Below are 16,827 nucleotides of genomic sequence, written 5' to 3'. Positions count from 1 at the left end.
GCGCCCCTGTCGCTGCTGGAACTTGGGAGCTGGGCTCCGCCCTGCGCGGCGGAGGGACAGCCGCCCCCCTCCTCCCTCCGGCGGCAGCTTTCTGCTCAGCGACCCGAGGACGGTCTCTCCAACTCCCTCCTCGCTCTCTCGCTCCCTCGCTCTCTCGCTCTCTCTCCCACGTGTCTCGGGGTCCCGGCCCAGGGAGCAGGGAGCAGGGAGCGCCGGCGTCGGGGCGGCCCCGCGGGTGCCCTCCGGGCCGGTGCGCCCTCCTGGCCCCGCCGGCGTTGGCAGCGGGACGCCGCCCCCTAGGAATCGCTCCGGTCACATTGGACCCGGTTCGGGCCAGTGAGAGGCAGACTGCGGACCCGCATGCGGGGAGCGGGCTGCGGGAGGAAGCCCTCCCTCTCCCGGGTCGGAGGTGGTGGGGGCTGACGCTGCGGGGGGAGCTGGGCCTGAGCGCTCTTCCCCGCGCCCGGGGGCACGTGACGCGGCCTGTCCTGCTGTGAACAAGAGTTTTTTCGCACATGGTTAGGCGCTTTTCAAAGGGTTCCACCTTTTCCTGTGTGATGTCACCCGGCCGCCCTCCCAGCCGCAGTGGACTTGGCAGGCAGGTGCTCCTCTCTCCTGACTGTCCTGGCCAGGGCACAGGCCGGAAGTGGACCGGTAGCTTCTAGATCTTCAGGGAAGTGTGATGGCTCTAACCTTGTTTGTTAGTCGCAGACTAAATACCCTCGCACTTCAGTGCCTAAAGCAGCATCTGCTGGTGGGAGAAAGGACTCTGCTCATAGTTACCCAGGTCGCTAATGGAAGAAACACTTAAGTAAATAAAATACGTAAGAGTGTGTGTGTGTGTGTGTGTGTGTGTGTTCCTGTTGCTATGCTGGGTTTTTCAGTGCTCAGAAGTTGTACCACTTTGCAATAGTGTGTTTGTGAGTGCCGTCAGGACGATTTGTTTACCAGGAGAAGCAATCGCAGGGAAAATGGAGGGACTGGCGGGCCTTCCTGGGCTGTTAGGGAGGTGTGGGTGGGCCGAGAGCGGGTGTGGGAACAGGCTTTTCCTGGCATCTCCTCTGTTTGATGACCATCCGCGTTCCCAGCGCCCGGCTTTGTTTTTCCTGGATGGCATGTTTGATTATTTATCAGAAGGGGAAGGGAGTAGCTGAAGCAAATAAACATGTGACCAAGTTCTGTTTTGTTTTCCACTCAGAAAGCCATGTCCTTTAACAGACGGACATGGCTATAATAAATGCATTGTTTGGTGATAAAAGGAAATTATATGTGTCATTTTGTTTTGAAGGCAAGTGAGTTAACCCTTAAGACCCCGAAGCCTTTTAGCCTGGTGCAGATTCACCAGGTTCTTGACTGAGAATTGGCCTGTTGGGATGTGTGGTGTCCGAGTGGTCCGGCTTTCTAGATGCTTCGCTTAGTTACGGCCGCCTCAGTAGCGCCGCTTCTTTCTGTGGTGTGTGTGTGCGAGCTTGTGTACGCACGTGTGCATGTGCGTGCCTGTGTGTGTGCGTGTGTGTCTGTGTGTGCGTGCCTGTGTGTGTCTGTGTGTGCCTGTGTGTATGTGTGTGAGTGTGTGCATGTACCTACACGTGCCTGTGTGTGCATGTGTGTGTGTGTGTGTGTGTGCGTTAAACAGGGATGTTATTGGACAAACCAGCTTTGTTGAAGACTATATCCTGACTTTAGATCTAAACATGATTGGCCCAGTTAGAGGGAAACCTACCAGCATGTCTCCTTTATGCTCACAGTGCAGTTTGTTAGCTGCGACTGTTGCTGCTCTCTTTACAGGTGCCAGGCCGGCTGCATGTCCAGGCCCCTTGTATACCTCTGCCCCCTAGAAAGCTGTCCTGCCTTTATCATGGGATGCGTGTCATGATCTTGGGCCGTTATCTCAGATGAAGTCCTCGAGAGGCCTGGAGAAAGGGTCAAAGCTACATTAAAAGGAGATTTTTAAAAAGCAAACTATAATTTCACTGGTTTTGTTTCAATCCTCAGGTGTAGGATTTCTGAGACTGTATGTAGCTATTCCTTATCCATAGGCAGGCACTGACAGGTGTGCACACACGGGCACATTCTTAATAACTGGAACATGGTTTTCTACACAGACTTCCTCAGGTGCACAGCCTGCAAAACGGAGGCGCCTGATCCTAGCACAGTGCCTGGCCCTGGCGCCTGCAGCCTTATAAATCGCAGTGAAGGTCTGTCCGTTGCCTCTATGTTTTGGCCTGTGAACTGGGAATCAGCACCCAGAGGGACCCCTCTTCACTGGCTGTACCCAGGAACAGTACAGCAGACGGGACACAGCTTCCAGGCAGCCCTGCATGTGTGCCTGTGTGCATGTATGCGCGCGCGTGTGTGCGCGCGCGTGTGCGTGCGCATGTGTGCGGCAGGCATGGCTTTGCACCCAGAGGACAACCATGGAAGCAGAGCCTTGCGGTCTCCTCTGTTGTCACCTGGGGTGACTTTCCAAAAGGCAGTTCCATTGCATCATTCTTGACTTCTGGGGAGCCTGTCTGTGGGCACCCGAGTGACTGCCCAATGCACCCTCACCAGCGCTCAGACACCCCTGGGGTCTAGGTGGGCTGCAAAGAGCATCCTGCTTTGGAGGTGGGGAAATGTCCTGTGGGTCACATGGGCACCTCTCCGGGCGTCTGTGCTTCCTGTCCAGCCAGACCAGGCCTGGACAGGCTGTGGGACCCGCTGCCCTGGGAAGCCTTGTCCTGGGGCCTCGGCGCCCCCCCACCCCCATCACCTGGGAACACGCCGCCCTGGGGACGTGGCCTGAAGCCACAGCGGGCGCTCCTGCAGCTGGAGGGGTCAGTGAGGAGGAACCAGGCTTCATTTCAATCTCTTCAGGGTCAAATTAGGATTTTTTTTAAAGATAGAGTACGGTCTGGAAATTGTGAATTTTGTTTTGCTTCACTGTAACTCAATATGATGTTGGCAATTTAACTTCCACAAAAATCAAGTTAGTTTGTTCCTTGTAAAGAAACAGACGCTGCGTGCTGCCTGCGCAGTCAGTGGGAAGTGGTTTTGGAATCGCCTGCATGCGCTGGGGTCAGAGGAATTGAGCCCCCATTCCCAGCTGGCACGGCCCTGGGCCCTCCCTGGGCTGAGCCGGTGCAGTCAGGCCCGCGCCCGCGCCCGCGCCCTGTTGTGCTGAGAGCTGCTCCCGGAGACCCCAGAGGAAGGTCACATGCAGGTTGTTGTACACACAGTCTGTTTGTTTGTTGGAACCTGAAGATAGAAAGCAGATTTGGAAAATCTCTATTCAACATGTGTGTTTAATTTTAAAAAGTACTTTCAAAAGACCATAAATAATGATTCCGCTTTTGTTTAAGAAAAGTAAATGTAGGCGATGATATTATACTTTATTTTTTTCTAATTAATTAATTTATTTTTCTTCTAGCATGAGCTTATAACGTTCATAGTCAGCACTCATTCATAAAGCACTTTTTAAAATCACTTGGAGTCCTTGCCCTAGCTGATTTGGCTTAGTGAATAGAACGTTGGCCTGCAGATGAAGGGTCCAGGGTTTGATTCTGGTTAACGGCACGTGCCTGGGTTGCGGGCTCGATCCCCAGTAGCGGGTGTGCAGGAGGCAGCCAATCAATGATTCCCTCTCATCATTGATGTTTCTATCTCTCTCCCTCTCCCTTCCTCTTGGAAATCAATAAAAATATATTAAAAAAAAAATAAATAAAATCACTTGAGAAGTGCTAGTGTATGTCAGGCCCTATGCACTACATATCTATAATAATAACAGCGTAATATGCTAATTAGACCGGATGTCCTTCTGGACAAAGCCGGGGCTGCCAGGGAAGCCCGGGTCCCGGTGCCAGAGGGAACCGGTGCGGCAGCCTGGGAAGGAAGGCCTACCCTTGCACGGATTTCATGCATCGGGCCTCTAGTGTGAGTTAAAATGAAGGAACTTTAATTTTCTCCCATTCTTACTGATGAGGAAACGGAGGCCCTGAGAAGGTAAGTGACCTGTGTGGGGCCACACGGGCAGCAGTGCTGGCGCGGGGGCTCGAACCCAGACACAACGACTGGCGGGTGCTTCTTCGCCGCGCGTCTGCTTCTGTGGAGATCTGTGACTGCTTTGGAAAGCAAACTTCTATTTCTTTGGAGTTGCTATGATTCTCCCAAGGTCAGTAAGTTCCCCAAATTCCCAAAGTATCCTTATTTCTTCATGCCCGGAGCCTGGGTCCACCTTGTGCTCCGCTGTGGTGACAGGAAGTCCCCAAGGCCCTTGCACTCTAGGGCACAACTCTGAACGCGCTGCCCGGCTGATGAGCTAAGTGCTGTTTTTAATCCCCTTTTTAAGAAAATGTTTCTAATTTTTGGTCAGAGCAATTGAATCTGTTCTTCTTTTGCAGTGTTCAGTATCTGTAATAAATATGTATATTTACATAAAGGATAAAATCTTCAAAAAGTTCACTAACCATATTCTTCTAAATATTAATTAAATATATTCTGCTAAAGGTTTCTCAGTTTTTCTTTTAAATCTGTCTCGTCAGGCCAGTAGTTGTAGTGTCCTGTGCCTGGGAGAGGACAGACAGGGACGGTGGGTCCATGGCCGCCGGCGGAGCCGTGTGGAAGGACATGGAGGGTCTGACCCAGCGCTGGGTGTGCTGTGTGAATTGCTGCTGCGGGAGGCGGTGGGAGCCACGGCGTGCCAGGCGGGCAGCGTGGTGGCTCTGCACCGGCCGTGTCCTCACCGCGGCACCGTCCCGCCCTCGCTCGCCGTTGGGCCAGAAGCAGCTGTCTTTTCTAAGACAGTGATTCCGACCTGTGCCCTGCGAGTGTTTAAAACGGGCACCGCCACACGGTCAGCGGGGGCACTGACCTCTTTCCCTTTGACGGTCAAATAAAAAAATGACAACAGTAGCTGTCGGTGTGAATGAATCAAAATTTTACCTATTTTTTTGTCAGATGGTCAAGATAATATTTTTTGGGTGTGCCACAGGATTTTAGTTTCTGTGCCATGAGATGGAAAAGGCTGAAAGTCGCTGTGCTAAGAGTCGGGGTCAGGCCGGGATTCTCCCTGCTCCGGCTTGAAGAAGGGATGAGGGTCAGAGGGTGATGGTGACGGCATTAGTATCCCAAGGAGATGGCGAGCTCCCATGGGTGCAGGGTGACGCACACGAGGGGGGCAGCAGACAGCTGGGCTGCACGCCTCCCTGTGTGCCTGAGGGGTCCCACCGTGGCCACAGGGACCAGGCTGCTGCTGGCTCCCTTGGGCCTGGAGTCATTAAGCAACTCTGCAGCTTTAGGGAATTGGGTTATGAACAGGGTTTTTAGGGAAAGGTAGAATTTATTTTTTAAAATTATTTTTTTCTTTTCATTGTTTAAGGGGATACCTTTGACATACAGAAATTGTATATATTTAAGGTTTACAACTCCATGTTTTTATCTTTGTATACATTGTGAAAAAGATCGCTACAATCAAGCTAAATAAGTTATCCATCACCTCTACATAGTTACTCTTGTGTGTGTGTTGTGAGATTTAATTGAAGGTGTATCCTGTTGGAAAATTTCAAGCATATGATAGTAAGTATCCTCATCAGCTACACATTAGATCTCTGGAGTGTATTCATTTCACACAATCTCCCCCACACCCTCCCCAGGCCCTGGCAGCCCCCCGGCCGCTCTCTGCTCCCTGAGTTCCTTTCTCTAGGCCCGTGTATCTCAGTGCGATCCTGCCGCGTTCGTCCCAGAAAGGGGGGCTGGAATGTGGGAGCTACGTGGGTGCCTGTGGACATGGCAGAGGACGTGGGGGGCAGCTCTGCAGACGAGGCCCTGGCTCAGAGCTCCGGGCTGAGGAGTCAGGTGGGAAGGAGCACGTCTCTGTGCGGGGCAAGAGGCAGTAAAGCTCGGTGTGCGGTTGCTACCTACCCTGGACGGCCGTTCTCTTCATCCTGAAGGCCAGCCCACACTCACTCGCCCGCTCACTGGGCACTCAGCCCCTAGGACTGCGGGTCTGTCTGTCGGGATTGCCCGTGGCCGGCCCTGGGGTGACAGGTGAGCTGGGTAGAATGTGAGCGTCCAGTTCCCGGGAGATGATGTTTGTTTCCTCAGTTTTCCCATGCTGACCACGCACTGGACTTGCAACCTGAGGGAGTCACAGAACCTCACAAGCTTTAGGTTTTTCCATTTTAGGTCAGTATCATAAATACACCCGCCCTGCTTCCCTCAGAAACGCTGGGAGCAAGAAGTAAGGTAATAAGTGTAAAACAACTAGATGGCATAGTTCCTGGCACATAATAAACAATTCGGTACGATGTCTATTTCAGTGTCCCCAACACAGGGTGCGTTACCTGCACTTGCCCGTGTTTCTAGACTCCTCGTCCCCACGCTGGTGTACAGGTGGGGCTGGGCTATTGCAGTCACTTCTTAGAGAGGTAGACATTATTGGAGAGTGGTTATGTGCTTTTTGCTTTTTCTGTCCTGGCTCACTTTGGCCACAAGGGAATAGGCACACGTTTCCGATGGTGGGTCTTGCATGGGCCCTTCCCTTCTTCCTGTTTTCATTTCTAGCTTCTGTCTTTTATCTCTCTCTGCTGAAATGTTTCCTCTGAACTGGTTTTCATTCTTGCTTCTTTGCCCAAAATTCAGGTGAGAGAAGGACAGGATTTTGTCAAGCAAAGCATTCGCGAGTGCTCACCCCGAGGCATCCCCAGGGCGTGACGCACAGCACGAGGGGAAAGGGCCTAGCATCACACGTGTCTGAGCAGAAGCTGCAGGCAGTGCTGCTGGTGAGAGCACAGGAAGCCTCCGTGGTCTTGAGCATGATTCTAGCCACATTCTCTGTAGGCTTCAGAACCAGCCAGTCTCTTCCCAGGGCACGAAAGGATGTGAATCTGGGCTCATCTCAGTGAGAGTCGCTGGGCTGCGCCCGTGCAAAGGCAACTGCAAAGGGCTAGGTAGGTGCCTTAATACTTCCCTTTGATTCCGTTATCCACGCATTTTCTGCTTTGGGAACTTGGGCCAACTTATTTATTTTTGGACACAATCTGGTCTTTCCTTAGCAGGGGAAACGGATTTGATGCACTCAAACTTCACACTTGAGACATTTCCTAATAAACTCAACTTCTGCTTTACTTCACGGCAGCGCTCATGTTGCCTGCAGCACGGCAGGCCAGGCGTGTCCTGTGGGCGCTCAGGAGCCTGACAGGCTGGGGCTTGGGCCGCGCTGGGCGGAATCCCTTCGAGACGCTCAGGTGCCGGAGACCTGGCGGCGACGCGGGGCCTGGCGGCTCCGCAGCCTCAGCGAGGAGTGTGTTTCAGGCGGGGCAGGAGTGTGCTGCGGGCGTTCCCTTAGGAAGGACTTCAAACAGACGCCCTGACTGCTCAGCGCGCATGCTTATGCAGCTGATTTTGAAAGAGAATCAGATATCCTTTTCCTTTTTGTCTCATGACAATTCCTAACCTTTACCTTCTTTGGTAGGAAGTGTTTCCTACGCGGATACTTCATTTCACAAGGTTATTCATAATTGCAAATGAATATAGGGCTGACTAGCCCCTGCTGCCTCCAGGGTTGCTTTAGGGCTGGGACTTGTAGCGAGTGCCTCCTCTTGTCCACGTGCCCTGCAGTCCGTGTGCGGGTGGCGTGCGGTCCCCGGCTGAGGGCCCCGGTGCTGGTGCTGGCGCCTGGCACAGAGCACGCACACTCCGCTGTCCTTCGTCCAGTCCTCCTAGAAAGAGAAACATACACCCTTTGTCATCTTTTCTCCCAAGAAAATACACCCTAGTCAATTGCTGAAGTTACAAAAAGCACACACAACTCCAGCCTTCCTGTGCTCACGTCTTTGCGTTATTCGTTAAGTTTTAAAGTAAAACAAAGTGAAGCCTGTAACTTTAAATGTCACAGCAGTGATAACCAGCCCACGTGCAGCATACCGTCCTGTCAGCAGGACGTGGACAAGCTGACTTGGAGGTGGGGGTGGGGGGTGGGGAGTGTGTGGGGGCCCAGGGGTAGGCAGGGTGTGTGTCGAGGCCTCGTCTCCTCACCCGCACCTGGACTGGCACTGCCCAGGGCCCTGTCTCCTTAGTCTGGGCAGTGACAGGAGGGCACTTTGACATTTCCATTTCCTGTTCCTTTTGATTTTAACTCCAACACAGTGTTGGAGGCTGTCAGGGTGGGGCTGTCTCCGCTCCAGTTTTCACCCGGTCAACCTAGATGTCATCGCAGAACCTTGTCTGCAAAGACTGTGGAGCGTGTGAGGAATCACACTGTTCGGAACGCCCCGAAGCAGAGGGCACTTTCTCCGTCGTTAGGACTCTGAGGACGGATGCTGCTGCTGAGAGCCTCTCCTTCGAGGTCACTGATTACATCCAGTTTCTAAGGCTTCGCTGTCTGCCCCACCTGCTGTTGGGGGTTGAGCCAAGTGAATCAACTACGATGAATGCTTGGACTCTCCCCTTTTTATGCAGTATCCCAGGATAACCAGGTGCTCTGTGTGGTGTGTGGTGTGTAGTGTGTGTGTGTGTGTGTGTGTGTGTGTGTGTGTGTAGTAGTAGTAGTAGTAGTAGTAGTAGTTATATAACTAAAATATTTGCATTCTTGTTGGAGAGCTCAGCTCACTGCCTTGGAACATTGTTGATTCTATAAGAGCACATTTAGTCCTATCAGGCACTGGAGTAATTCCTTTTATAAGTGACCCACAAACCTTCTTTCCATCCTCCATGACGTGAGTGCTTGTCCAGAGCAAGAAGGCAGTGGATTCCCAGGTCTGGTACAGAGCGATGGTCAGACTGTGCTAGGTATGAGGACTCGGTGAAGATGGCTGCTCGTAGCAGGTTTGCACCACGATAGCAAATTAGTTCAGAGGGAAAAGGCTCTGCAGAGGCAACCGAAGTGTATGGAGGCTGAGAACCAAACGAGAGGACACGACTTCTTCCCTCCTGAGCTCCTCATGCCGCTTTTTATTGCCAGCTTTTCCTCCCCCGCCCCCAAGCACAGTGACTGCTGTTGAGCCTGTGAAATTATCCGAGAAGCAGGTTTGATCTTGAGGGGTGGGGAGAGTCTAGGGAAAGAAGTGAGAGGACAGGGCTGACTCTGAGCAGCCTCAGACGCTGGAAGCGGGACAAGTCCTAGGCAGACGGCAAAGAGCCGCTGGCCACTCGCAGTGCCGCCTGCGCGCCCAGGTGTCGGGACCTCACACCCGACCGAGGAGGCTCACTCACCTGCTGCAGATCATCTGTGGGGAGACACACGTGTTCAAAGTTTGCAACTAGTTTGAAATCGTTTCAGATAAAAGAACACATGGATGTTATTTTGTTTTCCTGTCTCACTTCCTTTTCAGAAAATCAAAATGAGTTTGAGCTTTAAGAACGGCTCATTAGTAATGTCCTTGCATCTTAGCTAAATTCTGAAATTCTTTTGGGCAACTGATTGCAAGCTTTGTTTGTATGAAATTGTGTCCAGTGTGTCTCTGGGGAATCTCAGAAGACAGGGAGCAACCTGAGACGAGGGTTGGCAAACACAGAAATTTGAATTCCGTATAATTTTAATGTCATAAAATGTTTTTCCTGTTATTATTTTCCCAGCTAGTTAAGTAAGTAGAAACCATTCTTATCTCATGAGCTGAACAGAAACAGGCTCTAAGTTGGATTCGCTCCGTGGACCCGTGACCTTGAGCTTGCAGTTGGTCATGTTTTTTGAAAGCGTCTGTGTCACTGCTAATCTCAGCCTCATCTCCAGGTGTGTCAGATAAGAAATTGTGTGAAAGTGTTCTGCCTTCTGCTGGCTGGCTTTAGGTCTGTGTGCATGCTGACTCAAACCATGTTTTATGTCAACTTGTTGATGTTTCTTACAATATGATAAACATGTTTTTGAACACCAGCTATCTTGAAAAATGTGCTAAAACCTAGGGATTCCAGCCCCTAAAATATAAGCACCTGCCATGAACTTGAGATGTGCATAGCTCGAAAGTTGTAAATATGCTTATTTAAAACATAATTGGTAAATAACAGATGGTACTTATTTAATAGGAATGTGAAGACACTGTTAAGAATAAAGTAATCTTGAACCAATAGAATGGAAGGTGTGTCAAATCTATGCACGTCCTCAGTGAGCATAGCAGCCTGGCCTGCCAACCAGCAGCAGGCTCCAGGCTCGGCCTCCCTGTGGGCTGGGTCTGGGCTGGTGCTGTCCAGGAGGTGCTGACCATAAGGTGGCTCCAAGCCTTGTGCAGCGAGGGGCAGAGATGAGAGCCAGGCGGGGCGGGAGCGGCCTGCCTCTGCCCGGCCTGGGAGCTTGCAGACCCACTCATTTGAGCTTATTGAAGGGAAATCAATGTGACCATGTGTGGCCCGCTGCGGGCCTGGCTTTCGCAGTCACCTGCGCTCTGTGACAGCCTTGAGCGGTCTTTCCTGTAACCCAAGCCCAGCACTACCACGCAGCGTCGCGTCGTGCAGTGCCTGGCAGTTGTCACGTCTGCTAGGAAGGCAGTGTGGACGCAGCCCAGCCCGGGAGCTGCCCCGAGAGTAAAAGATGCCGGGATGGGATGGACGTGTCAGTTACGGACATCAGCAGCTGGTCTGGACCTGGGGTCAGGGTGGATTCCTGAAGGAGAGCATTTGTCCTTTATTCATACCCTTCCTCTGTCTGCTCCTCTCGTTCCCTTATACACACACACACACACACACACACACACACACACACGTCCACATGCCTCCTTAGTCTAAATACAAAGGACCTGCCCTAGCTGGATTGGCTCAGTGGGTAGAGTGTCAGCCTCTGGACTGAAGGGTCGAGGATTCAATTCCAGTCAAGGGCACATGCTTCAGTTGCAGGTTCGATCCTTGGCCCTGGTCGGGTGAGTGCAGGAGGCAACCAGTCGAAGTCTCTCTCACATCAATGTTTCTCTCTCTGTGTTTCTCCCCCTCCCTTCCACTCTCTCTAAAAATCAATAGAAAAAAATATCCCTGTGAAGATTAACAATAAATAAATAAGTAAATACATACATACAAAGGACCTAATTTCATCTTCAAACAGGACCTCTTTTTAAAAATATATATTTTTATTGATTTCAGGGAGGAAGAAAGAGGGAGAGAGAGATAGAAACATCAATGATGAAAGAGAATCATTGATCAGCTGCCTCCTGCACGCCACACACAGGCACTGAGACTGCAACCCCGGCATGTGCCCTGACCAGGAATCGAACTGTGACCTCCTGGTTCATAGGTCGATGCTCATCCACTGAGCTCCACTGGCCAGGCATATCTTTTTTTATATGCATCGGTTTTGGGTGTAGAACGGTGTAATTCAGCCTCTGTATACACTGCTAGGTTACCACCCTCAAAAGTCTAGTTACCATCCACACCGTGTGATCGACCCTCTTGGCAGTAGTTGGACTGTCTTAAGGGACCTTTCTCCAGTTGTTGCTGAGATCCTGTTATGAAAATAAGACAAGCACATCCTCACTCCTTAGTTGTTTTGAAACAAATCTCTGACGTTCAGGCTGTGAGTCTGAGATGAAAGACATTGATCTGGTTTGATGCATAGCAGGTGACAGTGCTCAGGCAAGGGAACCCGGGGACACACTGGGCTGGTCTCTGCTGCGGCTTCCAATGGAGGCCCCGTTGGTCCTGCCGGGTGTTCCACTGACCAACAGTGCATATGACAATAGCATTTTGGACTTTTTACAAGGACACCAGACATTTGTATAACAATGCTCGGATATACTAGTAGTCGTGTACACTAAGGATTTATTTCTCTTCTTTTTTGTGACAATTTAAAGTTTAGTTTACATTGATTAGTCCTTCATGGAAATCAGGAAAGCATCACCCTTTCGTGGTTGATTTTTGCAGCACTTTTTAGGTTCGAATAAATTATGTTTTAAAATGCTCGCTGAGTACAGACAGTGGGGTTCAGTGGTTGAGTGTTGCACTATGAACCAGGAAGGTCAGGGTTCAATTCCAGGTCAGGGCACATGCCCAGGTTGTAGGCTTGATCCCAAATGTGGGGCGTGGAGGGGGCAGCCGATTGATGGTTCTCTCTCATCATTGATGTCTCTATCTCTCTCTCCCTGTCCCTCTCCCTGTCCGTCTCTAGCTGAGACGGAAGTAGATTGGGGGTGGTAGTGCGTTGCTCCCCCTGGGCCCCACACCGTGATCAGGCCGGGGACTGTGTGCAGGAACTCATAGCAGTGCATGTCCAGGCGAGTAATTCTTTGCACTGGTGTTGCCTCTCCATCCCAAGTATGTATTTGAAGCTATTTTACCTGTTTGCACTCTTTTGAGGAGAAATTTGGAAGCTAATTTACACATCTCCATCTTATACCTTCTCTCTCCAGTAGTTTTACTAAAATTCCTCTTGTTTTTCTACAAGTTCCTCAGCCTTTCCTACCCTGGTCTCTCTCTCTGATTATCTTGTTCAGTGGGTCTCTGTGTGAGCGGGAATTTGTGGTGTGATTATGGAAGTTCAGGCACCCCATGTTGGGTCTGACTTTTCCCCCTTCAAACCAGGATTCCATAGCTACTTTGAAATGTATGGTCATTGCAGAGAGCGGCCCAGTTGGCATGTAGGTCTGAGGCCTGCACTGTGCCTCCTTTGCTGAAGTACATGTATGAGAACATGCTCATATAAGAAGAGCTTTTTTCTGTATGTGTGACTTTTTAAAAAAAGACACTATCATCCCTTTTGCTGAAATGAGGAGTTGAGGACTTGATTATTAGATTCTCTGAAACTTATTTAAATACTAGTGACCCAGTGCACAAATTCGTGCATGGGTGGGGTCCTTCAGCCTGGCAGGTGATCGGGGCCAATCGGGGGGACGGGGGGTGGGGGTCAGCCCGCTGGGGGTGGGGAAGAGGGTCCGCAGGAGGTTGGCTGTGGGAGTGCACTGACCACCTGGGGGCAGCTTCTGCATTGAGTGTCTGCCCCCTGGTGGTCAGTGCGCGTCATAGCAACCGGTCAACCCGTTGTTTGCTTGCTTAGGCTTTTATATAGAGAGATTGAGTACCTGTTTTCTAAATATTTAGTGAAACGTGGCAAATTGCTTTAATGGAGATTTGTAACTGTGTGGAGTTGTCCTGACTCCACTCCATTTCAGTGTGAAACGGAGTGACCGTTCTGCTGTCCACACACAGCCTCTCACTGTCATCCAGGCCCTGGCTGCTTCCCCACTGGCAGCTGGTCAGGCTGTTACTCCAGGAGCTCTGATGGCCACACTTAAAATATGTCCCAGTTCCCTTCCCAGGTCAAAGCCTGCCGTGGAGCCTCCCAGGGAGCCGCTCAGGCGGTGCCTGGAAGGGGACTGTTTCCCTTACATGATGTACATGGAAGCCTCGCTCTGCCCGCTTTACACCTACACATGTGCTGAGCGTCTCCACGGAGACAAGGAGGCCAGAGTCCAGGGGTGGGGCATCTCCTGGGAGACGGCAGGCGGGGCTCAGGCCCAGGCCCTGCAGGCAGCCCCTTCCCTGCAGCTCCACGAGGTGGCCTCCGCCCACTGCCCCTCTCCAGGCACCATAGCCGAGCTGCCTGAGGGCTGACTGTGGTGAGCCTGGGGGCGGGGTCACCCACAGGAGGCTGTGGTAGGGAGGGGGCCCCATCTCTCCCCAGGTCCTTGCTTTGTGCTGCTTATCATCGGTGCCTGTGTGCCACAGCCCCTGTGCCTCTGAGACACAAAGGCACCACTTAACCTCACAGAGTGCCCTCAGAGCCTATTACTATGCTCCAGCTAGGAGCTTAATTTAGTCAGGCTGCCCTTCTAGGAGAAGCACTACTTTTGCTGATTCACCAATTTCGTGTGCCTGCTCATGAACCATGGTCCTGGCACTCATTTTCCCTCTCCCGAGTTCGATGCACGGGAACCTCCCCTCACGCCACCTCACCTTCCTCCCCTCACCACGCCGCTATAGCTCCTTAAAGCGGAAATCATTATTTTCTTACTAGAGGCCTGGTGCATGAATTCCTGCACCAGTGGGGTCCCTCAGCCTGGCTCTCTGACATCCCCCGAGGGGTCCCAGATTGCGAGAGGTTGCAGTCCAGGCCAAGGGACCCCACCAGTGCACAGTCGGGGCCGGGGAAGGACGCAGGAGGTTGGCCAGGGGAGGGATCGCGGGAGGGCTCCAGGGCATGTCTGGCCCATCTCACTCAGTCCCGATCAGCCAGATCCCAGAGCAAGCTAACCTACCAGTTGGAATGTCTGCCCCCTGGTGGTCAGTGCACGTCATAGCAAGCGGTTGAGCGGCCTTAGCATATCATTAGCATATTACGCTTTGATTGATTGAATGGACAACTGGACACTTAGCATATTAGGCATTTTACTATTCTATATAACAAAAGCCTAACATGCTAAGTGTCTGGTCATCCGGTCAGCTGTTCAACCAATCAAATGATATGCTAAGGCCGCTCAACCGCTTGCTATGACGTGCATTGACCACCAGGGGGCAGACATTCCGACTGGTAGGTTAGCTTGCTGCTGGGATCTGGCTGATCGGGACTGAGTGAGATGGGCCAGACACGCCCTGGAGCCCTCCCGAGGTCCCTCCTGCGTCTCTCCCCGGCCCCAATTGTGCACTGATGGGGTCCTTTGGTCTGGCCTGCACCCTCTCGCAATCCGGGACCCCTCAGAGGGATGTTGGAGAACTTGGTTTCGGCCCAATCCAGCAGGCCAGGCTGAGGGACCCCACTGGTGCACGAATTTGTGCACTGGGCCTCTAGTATAGGATATAAAGTCCATTGTGTGCAATGTAGACTCTAGTTTTAGACCTTTTGTACGATGACCAGGTACACTGTGTGTGCGTCTTCCTCGAGGCGCACATGACAGTCTTACTGGGAAGTCACCAGGAAATCTCGTTCCTCCTTTAGTGAACATGCTCCACCCCTTCCACGTGCACACTCCTGGTTCTCGGCTAATGGGCTGAAGTAAAACATCGCTTCTCACGTGATTTTCTTGCTCAGAGTCGGCCAACGTCAGTCGTCTGGCCTTGACCCTGTGCTGGGTGTGGCTGCTGAGACTCGGAGTAAATTCTTCGACAGCAAGTGTCCCCAGGAGGATTGACCAGTGACACACTTTTTTCTTTTGTATTTGAACTTTTTAAAAAGATGGGTCTTAACGTACAGGGAATACAGTCAATAATGTTGTACTCACTTTGCACAGTGATGGGTGGTGACTGTAAGTGTATAAAGGCAGCACCACTATGCTGTGTGCCTGAAACTAATATAATGTTGTATGGCAACTGTCCTTTACATAAAACAGGACAGAACTGAAACATACACTCTGCACTTCGGAGGACTCTCCTGTTTTCCGTTTGCTTTACCTCCGATTCGTATCACAGCTGTAGTCGCTGCCTTTAAATAACGCCCTCCTCTGGCATAAGCCATAGACAGTCATTTGTGGGAGACACACCAGCTTTGTTCAGAGGTGCAGGACGTGCCCTTCAAGTCGACTTAGAGGTCAAATGTGGAAAGTCCTCCCCTTACACAGTCCACCGAGGCTCCCTTAGTAGAGCTCCCCTGTTAGTCTTCCTTCCCAAGTGACATCACCCACTGTGCGCGCCGCCTAACTCTTCCTGGTTTTGGACTCGGATGAGGTGAACGTGCTCCTTTCACCTTGAGTCCCCGAGCTGCCCCCGCGGAATTGGAGGAGGGGGGGTGCCTCGTCTCCGACGTTTCTGCCTTTGCCAGGTGCCTCCCAGCTGCTCCCCGCCGCCTCCCTCACATTCTCATGGCCGTGTTCCGCGTGCCGTGTTGATTTTTGGTGGGGAGAAAATGCCTGCTTAGGTGGGTGCTGTGCCTAAAGAACTCTGTGAAACTGACTAAACCTAAGAGAATGTCAACACATTCAGGAATGTTTTTCAACTTAGATGGGTGGAAAGTTTTGTTTGCTGTTCCATTTGCCTGGAATTGGGAAAGACGGTAACTTGTTCTCCCCTCACCCCCACCCCCCATATGTTTTTATTGATTTCAGAGAGGAAGGGAGAGAGAGAGAGAGAGAGAAAGAGAGAGAAACATCAATGATGAGAGAATCATTGATTGGCTGCCTCCTGCATGGCCCCTACTGGGGATCGAACCCGCAACCCGGGCATGTGCCCTGGATCAGAATCGAACCTTCAGGCCGATCCACTGAGCCAGACCGGCCAGGGCGGGAGCTCATCCTTAAGTGCCCGTGGAGTCCCGGCGCAGCTGCTCTGACCTGTGGTAACGGAGACCTGTCTCTTCCACTTTTCCTTGCAGGCCCTTCAGGTGGCAAGACAGCTCCTTCTTCAGCAGCAGCAGCAGCAGGTCAGCGGGATCAAGTCGCCCAAGAGGAATGACAAGCAGCCAGCCCTGCAGGTAACGTTCTTTTTTAAAGCACCTGGGTGTGTGCCCTGAGCGGGAATCAAACCCGCAGCCTGTGAGTCCACCCGACAGCGTGCCAGCCAACTGAGCCACACGGCCGAGGGTCAGGTAGCAATTCTTTTAAGAGTAAACGACGTTACCCACGTGGACAGCACTGGCCAGGGGCTGTGTGAGGGTGGCAGTCACGTTGCAGCCCTCCGTGGAGGGGCCACTAGCTTCCCAGCGGAGTGTGACGTCGCAGGGAAAGGTCTGCTGAACCCGAATGTGTTGTCGTTGGGTGAGACCTGCTGGTGTCAGGACAGTCGGCCGATGCGCGGGGGCAGGTGCGGTGCTTGGGCCGCTCGCTATGAGAGAGGGTCACGGTGCTCACATGCATCGCCACCTTCTCTGTCGACAGGTCCACGCGGTCCCTCACGATGGGGTGCGCACATACCTCCTTCAGTGCGGGGGGGGCGGGCAGGGGACAGTGGGCAGTGTCTGGAGACGTGTTTAGTTTTCACGCTTGGGGAGCGGTGGTGCGGCTGACACGC

At 52.1% G+C, this 16,827-nt stretch overlaps 1 protein-coding gene across 4 annotated transcripts in view; it reads left to right on the top strand.

The window, feature by feature from the left end:
• FOXP1 (forkhead box P1) overlaps positions 1 to 16,827 on the top strand; it is a 213,530-nt gene that overhangs the window by 55,910 nt on the left and 140,793 nt on the right. For all 4 annotated transcript variants that reach the window (XM_023758106.1, XM_023758108.1, XM_023758109.1 and 1 more), the window contains exon 2: positions 16,193 to 16,291. In XM_023758106.1, coding sequence (XP_023613874.1) covers positions 16,193 to 16,291 — 99 coding nt within the window. The remainder of the gene's footprint in view (positions 1 to 16,192; positions 16,292 to 16,827) is intronic.

Source organism: Myotis lucifugus, unplaced genomic scaffold (assembly GCF_000147115.1).
Source record: "Myotis lucifugus unplaced genomic scaffold, Myoluc2.0 scaffold_123, whole genome shotgun sequence".
NCBI lineage: Eukaryota > Metazoa > Chordata > Mammalia > Chiroptera > Vespertilionidae > Myotis > Myotis lucifugus.
Note: the sequence above shows the minus strand (reverse complement) of the source record. Positions and strands in the feature narration are given on the sequence as shown.